This window comes from Sinocyclocheilus anshuiensis, unplaced genomic scaffold (genome assembly GCF_001515605.1).
Source record: "Sinocyclocheilus anshuiensis isolate Anshui unplaced genomic scaffold, SAMN03320099.WGS_v1.1 scaffold183, whole genome shotgun sequence".
In the NCBI taxonomy this organism is placed as follows: Eukaryota; Metazoa; Chordata; class Actinopteri; order Cypriniformes; family Cyprinidae; genus Sinocyclocheilus; species Sinocyclocheilus anshuiensis.
In genome coordinates, this window is record NW_015548309.1 from 16,065 (window position 1) to 23,858 (window position 7,794).

General features: G+C 39.2%; 1 protein-coding gene across 1 annotated transcript in view; it reads left to right on the forward strand.

Moving 5' to 3' along the window:
- Nucleotides 1-88: 88 nt before the first annotated feature.
- Nucleotides 89-7,794, forward strand: part of LOC107656205 (scavenger receptor cysteine-rich type 1 protein M130-like) — an 11,192-nt gene continuing 3,486 nt past the window's right edge. Inside the window, 15 exon segments of the mRNA XM_016443970.1 lie at nt 89-146; nt 384-692; nt 1,793-2,089; nt 2,203-2,508; nt 3,018-3,320; nt 3,434-3,748; nt 3,867-4,190; nt 4,267-4,584; nt 4,982-5,138; nt 5,140-5,276; nt 5,614-5,691; nt 5,907-6,222; nt 6,301-6,521; nt 6,605-6,688; nt 6,798-6,841. Of these exon segments, the coding sequence (XP_016299456.1) occupies nt 89-146; nt 384-692; nt 1,793-2,089; nt 2,203-2,508; nt 3,018-3,320; nt 3,434-3,748; nt 3,867-4,190; nt 4,267-4,584; nt 4,982-5,138; nt 5,140-5,276; nt 5,614-5,691; nt 5,907-6,222; nt 6,301-6,521; nt 6,605-6,688; nt 6,798-6,841 (3,267 nt within the window).

Sequence of the window (7,794 nt, forward strand, 5' to 3'; positions counted from 1 at the left end):
TTGTTTGGTGGTTGTGTAGCTTTCTGTATCTGTCTCTCTTGAACCTTTCAGTTCAGAGTTGATCAAACAGAGTGTATGATCAGTAAAGATGGAGAACTGTCTAACTCTCATTTTTTTGTCTTCTGTGATCAAACTCACCACAGCTGGTACGTACACACTCATGATCGTTATATGTTAGTTATGTTATAGTGATTGACTGTTTGTGTTTGTGATATAAATAGGTCATAATATAATTTATAGTTCCCCTAGTATTTGCACTAATATAAAAGTTAATTTCTTTCTCATGGTCATTTTCTCTGTTCCTCTCTCTTTTGCTGACTTTTCTCTGTTGTTGTTTGTCTTCTCTCAGATACATTTTATATACATCTTTCTGTATCTTGCAGGAAATGTGAGGCTGGTGGATGGTAGTAATTCCTGTGCTGGTAGGGTGGAGGTTTATTACAGTGGAGAATGGGGAACCGTGTGTGATGATTATTGGGATTTGACAAACACTGCAGTGGTGTGTAGAGAGCTGGGCTGTGGCGAAACTTCAAACACAATGCGTGCTGCTCACTTTGGACCAGGATCAGGAAAAATCTGGATGGATAATGTGATATGTAGTGGATCTGAGTCCTCAATATTTGATTGCTCAAAAAAAAAAATGGGTGACCATAACTGTGAGCATAGTGAAGATGTTGGCATTATCTGCTCAGGTAGGCTGATTTTATCACTACCTTTCATTAACAAATAAATACATTATTTACTATAATAAAAGCATGCATGTACTAAGTAGATTATTTAAATCAGACTTTAAACCATTAGGAGAGTCAAAGGAGTGATGTAATACAGGGTGAGTTTAATCATTTAGAATTGAGCTACAGGGGAGAACTCACTCAATATTATACCAGTCATATGACCACTGTATGATTTGAGGTGAAAGCAGAAGTTGAAAGTCTCTGTGTAAAAATATAAAGGATCTACAGTGCATGAAAAAATAATAATAATAAAGGTTTATGATTTGAATTGTGGTTAGGTTAATGTTTAAATACAGTACATTACCTGAAACTCTCTTGTGTAATTTCATATTTAATATTTACTCTAAATGTTACACTTTCACCTATATGTTAAGAACCTTAACATTTTAATGAACAAAATTAATTAATATACACAATTCAAACTGATGTTCTATTAATGTTACTTTTCAACAAAATGCTAAATTTGGTATTACATCAAGGACTTGAATAGGCTTGGACTTAGTCCTTCTCCCCCATGCGCAAGGCAATGGTGACACCAGAATAGACATATTAAATGATTCTGCTTAGCTAAAAATACAGAATTATGTTAAGCACGTATTCTTACACTCTGTCCCCGACTACATTTTATTAAATTATGCATTTTATTTTTCATTTATTAATAAATAATAATAATATTAATAAATAATAAACATGAAAGCTCAAATGTGTGACCTTTTGGGTTTACCATATTTAATGCACCATTACTATATTTGATGCTAAATTAAATGTCTAAACTTTCATTTCATATTGTGACAAAATATATTGCTACGCCCCTAGTCAACCCAGTGTGTCAAATGTAGCAGGACCTGCACGGACCCCACATGTTACTCTAGGGCTGTAACAACACTACTCTCTAAATAATTTAAGAAAAGTTGTAGATTTCAAAACAACTTTAATCTGTGGCAAAAGCCTGAGCACAACACCACAACACTCCTCTCCTAGTACAGTATATAAATTTTGGGGAATTTTTTTAATGTTATATTATGACTTTTAACAGTTTGTTATGACTAACATTTCAGGCATCAGGCTTGTTGGAGGTTCTCGCTGCTCTGGGAGATTAGAGGTGCCTCATGGGAACACATGGTACACAGTCTGTGCCGCTGCCTTTGACCAGCAGAATGCAGAGGTTGTGTGTAGAGAGCTGGACTGTGGGGCTCCTGTACAGGTGCTGGGAGCAGCTGCTTTTGGCAAAGGAGACGCTCAGATGTGGACACAAGAGATTCAGTGCAGAGGAAATGAGTATCAGTTTGCTCTTTGTCCAGCATCACCTTTACAATTTTGTTCCCATGAGAACGATGTGAGCGTTGCATGTGCTGGTAGGTTAACGACATATGAACTATGAGTATTGACAAAATATATAATATAATATAGTAAAAAATAAATAAATAAAACAACTTACTTTATCTTTCTTGTGTTCTTTTACCTTCAGAAACAGTGAGATTAGTAGGTGGTAACAGTCGCTGTGCTGGTAGAGTGGAGGTTCTTCATAGAGGTCAGTGGGGAACAGTGCATGATGTTGGCTGGGATTTGCCTGATGCTGCAGTGGTGTGTAGAGAGCTTGGCTGTGGAGAGGCTTTAACTGCACCAAAGAGTGCTCACTTTGGAGAAGGATCAGGAAGAGTCTGGGTTTCAAGTTTACAGTGTACTGGATCAGAGTTTACATTGACAAGCTGTAGATTCAATGGATGGGGAATAGAAGCTAATCATGCTGAAGATGCTGGAGTCATCTGCTCTGGTAAGATCATCTACTTATTTCATAATTACTAATCTTTTCTCCCACAGAATTCCAGGATGGATACATTTTTTTGCTCCACATTCAGTGTTATGTCAGGTGTCTGTGAGGAGTGAAGTATTATGTATTATAAGTATTATGTGACATGCTGAATGACGATATGGAAAACACAAAAAACATTTTGTGGACAAAATGCATTTTTTGTTCCAGACGATTCCTTTTGTGAATCAAAAATACATAGTATCTCATACAAAGATTGAGCATTTCACAGACAAAATGCATTTTAGTGACATGCTGGGTGCATTTTGTTCACTTTTTTTTTTCTGATATCCATTAAATGAGAAACATATTCACTCTCATGTGCAAAAAAATACAAGAATTTTATGTAAATTTTATGCACACACACAAAAAAACTGCTGACAATTGATGAAAGGCGTCTGGTTTAGCTTTATAAAGTAATATTAGGACAAGAACTAGCAAATATCATCGAATTTGTACATTTTTTATTTAAGGAGTCAGGCTGGTTGGAGGATCTCGCTGTTCTGGCAGAGTAGAAGTGCCTCATGATCAGACGTGGATGTCAGTGTGTGCCGCTGCCTTTGACCAGCAGGATGCAGAGGTTGTGTGTAGAGAGCTGGACTGTGGGGCTCCTGTACAGGTGCTGGGAGCAGCTGCTTTTGACAAAGGAGACGCTCAGATGTGGACACAAGAGATTCAGTGCAGAGGAAATGAATCCTATATATCTTTGTGTCCAACATCATCTTCTCGCAAACAAAATTGCACCCATGAGAATGCCATTGGACTGTTATGTTCTGGTAATAGAGCATTAGTTAATTATTGAGAGAATCACAAACTAGTTTTTTAAAACACATTTCTTGCTTTTTTCATACTGTTAAACTAAACTCTCTGTTCTCTGTTCTTTGTCCAGGTTACACTGACCTCAGACTAGTCAATGGTCCTGAAATCTGTTCTGGTCGAGTTGAACGTCAGTACTTCAGTAAATGGGGCACAGTGTGTGATGCATGCTGGAATATGAGAGCTGCCAGTGTCCTCTGTAGACAGCTGAATTGTGGGATTGCTGTGTCTGTTGTGGGATCAGACTGGTTTGGAGAGGGAAGTGGTGAAATCTGGGCTGATGTGTTTGATTGTGACGGGAATGAAACAAAACTCTCAGAATGTTCCATCTCTTCATGGAGTCGAGCTGAATGTTCACATAGACAAGATGTTGGAGTCATCTGCTCTAGTGAGTCCATTCATGCTGCAATGAAGTCATGGGTTCCAGACTAAAACTACGTTTAAGTATATATTTTATATATACTTATGAAAAATAATACTGAATGATAAATAAATACTCTCTTCAGGTTCCTCTCTGGCTCTTCATGATGGTCTGGTGCGGTTATCTGGAGAGAGACAGTGTGAGGGGGAGGTGGAAGTTTTCATCCATCAGGTCTGGAGGAGAGTTCTGCTGGACTCCTGGAGTCTCACTGAATCCTCTGTGGTCTGCAGACAGCTGGGCTGTGGCTCTGTGCTGAACTTCTACGGCTCCTCTTCATCCAGTCCTGAACACAGTCATGAGTGTGTGACGGGCTTCCAGTGCTCTGGGAGTGAAGCTCATCTGGGGAACTGCAGCTCTCCACAAACTCTCAACTGCAGCTCCACACAACAGCTGTCAATCACCTGCCTTGGTGAGAAAAACAACATCTGGGCAGATTCTTCAGTTGTTCGTGGTCAATAATGTGTTTTTCTTTCTCTGAAAATCAGGTCACAGGTCCATCAGGCTGGTGGGTTCTGGGGGAGACTGTGCAGGGAGGCTGGAGGTTTTTCACAGCGGCTCATGGGGGACAGTGTGTGACGACTCCTGGGATATTAAAGATGCTCATGTGGTGTGCAGACAGCTGCAGTGTGGAGTGGCCCTCAGTAACCAGCAGGTACCAGCCTGGTTTGGTCCTGGTTCTGGACCCATATGGCTGGATGAGGTGGAGTGTGAGGGGAATGAGACGTCCCTGTGGAGCTGCTCTTCTCCAGGCTGGGGAAAACATGACTGTCAACACAAGGAGGATGTAGGAGTCGTGTGCTCAGGTAAACAGTACACTAGAGGAAATGTTTATCAAAGATAAAGTTGTTTTTCAGAAAATATACCATGTAATCATTAAACTCCATGGTGATCAGGAACGAAAGGGGTCAGAAGGGGTTTGTTTTGAGTTGATGACTGTCTGACTGTATAGTTCATGACTACTTACCAAATACTTCAACACAAAATATTGATTTGAGAGTAAATTACTTTATAATTTTAAATATATACAGAATTTCTCTGTATTTTAATAACAAATTATGAAGCTATTTTTAATATGTTATCTGTTTTTAGATCCAATCAGTGCTTGCATCAGCCTCATATTAAATCACTGTTTTGGTACATATTTTAGCTTTATCACAACCTGAATTTTAATTGTTTTAATGCACATCCTTTTCCATCTAGAGTTTAAGGAGATCAGGTTAACTGAGGGCTGTGAAGGGAATGTGGAGGTTTTCTATAATGGATCCTGGGGTAATGTATGTTACAACAAGATGGACAGAGACACAGCAAGTCTGATTTGTCAAGAGCTGAACTGTGGAAGATCTGGTGATTTTTCTGATTCGAGTGAAATCAGCTCCTAACTGGCTGGATAAAGTTACATGTCGTCCACATGATTCCACTTTATGGCAGTGTCCATCTTCATCATGGGGACAGAATGACTGCGGTGAAGATGAAGTGGCCAAAATCACCTGCTCAGGTTGGATGATATTTAAAGAATTTAAAATGGTCTCAATAATAATGCTTCTGGGTGATTCTATAATTGCAGGTACGTTTGGTGTCCATAGTCATTATTTTTTGTTTCTCCTGCATTTATAGAATCACCCTTCTGTACATACATTTTTATGTCTAATGGGGTAAGTAAACTTAAATGTTTCTGAAAACTAAAGTGAGCTGATGGGAAGAGTTAAATGATTTGTGAGGGTAAACTGTTTAGCAGTTTTCACCCTGACAATTGGTTTTCACTGAGAGATGTCAGATGTCTCATACTAATATTCTGTTCACTTTTCTTTTTTTTCTTTTTGTTATAATCTCAGAGGAGGAAACTCGTGAGTCGCCTCAGAGTCGTCTGACATGTTTTACCTCACCATCTCCTTACCAGAGACAGTGTGCAAGTAAGTTTATTCACAACAAATCTTTTGAATGTTTGTTAATGTAAGCCTATATTTTCCTAGCCAAATACGGTTAAATTATTAATAGATGCATTTTTAAAATATGAATTATTTACCTTAGAAAATAATCAGTTTTAAAAGCCTCTAGCTTCATTATTAGTGTGTGTTTTGTTGTAAATGTTGTGCTGAAGCTGCCAGTGCTGATGTGTGTGTTTTAGATCATGTTCCTCTCAGACTGATTGGAGGGGAGGGCCAGTGCTCTGGGAAGCTGGAGGTGTATCATAACGCTGTGTGGGGCTCAGTCTGTGATGATCAGTGGGACATCAGCGATGCTCAGGTGGTCTGCAGGCAGCTGGGTTGTGGAGCAGCACTGAGGGCTGATGGGAATTCAACAATTAGTGCTGGTGAAGGTGTTGTGTGGCTGAACAAAGTTGAATGCAGAGGGAATGAGATTCACCTGTGGGACTGTCCTCTCTCCCTGAATAACCACACTGACTGCTCCCGCAAAGAGCACGCTGGACTCACCTGTGCAGGTCACAACAAACACTGAGGAATAATGTTCATTTTTAGATCATTTTATGTATTCATAATTTTGAATGTGTTTGTGTCTGTTTTGCCAGATGTGTTAGTGTCCACTACTCCTGCCACAACAACATCAGCTTCTCCTCCAGTTTCTCCTCCAGTGCGCTCAACATCAGTCGCTCCTCCACAAACTCCCCCAGCAGCGTCTCTCTCCGTCCCCCCAGTGCTTGTGATTGTACTGGGAGTTGTGCTCTTACTGCTCTTAGTGCCACTGCTTATACTGATTCAGCAGAACAGAGTGATGAGGAGAGGTAGGAGAGATCCAGAGACTTAACAGTGTGTGATCAGTCATGTGTTGTGAACTGACAGCAGGTTTGTCTGTCTGCACTCACAGCTCTCTCTAAGAGGAGACACAGGACGACGACTGAGGCCGTTTATGAGGAGATTCAACACAGACACAATCACTTCACTCAGAGGGGTGAGACATGAGCCATCAATCTCATTTAATACCATTAATAAGAGAGTCTGTCAGACAGTTGATGTTCATCTGTTATTTGTCCTGTTAAACCTCTTGCTTCAAACCACAGAATTCCTGACAGAAAACCACAGAGCTGCAGGTGCATGTTTATACGTGTGTGTGTGCACATGCGTGCACGTTTGTTTGTCTCTGAAACCTTTCGATTACAGTATATTCTTGTCTTATAAACTGGTCATATCATTCACTACATGATTAAAATGGTAATGGCCTCATGGCATCAGCAATAACATTTTATTTCTAAAACTATTTTGTTTTGATGTTGAAGAGAGGGTGAATGAAACACCACTGCAATACAAAAAACATATTTTTGAGGTATAGGCATTATTTTATTTTTTATTTTTTAGTTGTAAATGAATCACATAATGCAGACGGTCATCACCTGTACTGCATTTAAAGAAAGTCAGTTAATAAAAAATGTTCAGTATAAAGTATTATTAAAATTATAATTCTAGTTGTATTTTTCTGCTGTGCCTGCTGGGGCAGAAACAGAAACTGTACTGTGCTGTAAGGGGAGCACCCTTTGCTTGGTTTCTCTACAGTCATGGCCAAAAGTTTTGGCAGTGACATACATTTTGTGTTTTGCAAAGTTTGCAGCTTAAGCTGTTGTGGTGTTCATTCACATTGTTTCTAGATTATTGTGTAGAGTGATCAGATGCATTTTAAATAATTGCTAAAAGCGTCATTGGCCAAAAAATGAACTTTTCACAACAAAAAAACAAAAACAAATTTCACTGTTTTTTGATCCTGACACAAAATGACCAGCTAACATTCATTGACTAATCATATCAGCAGCACATGTGAAAGTGTGAATGAGTACTAGTCAGGTAAAATCACTATCATACTAATTAGATTGTAAGAGCAGACTGATTGCTATAAAAGGAGGGAAGAAGCGCTTCCAATCATTGTGTCTTGTTAGCAATGGTTACCTCCAAAGAAATACGTGCAGCCATCATCGCTTTGCATCAAAATTGCATCAAAATCAAAGAATATTGCACCTGAAATAACCATTTACCGGATCATCAAGAACTTCAAGGAAAGAGGTTCGA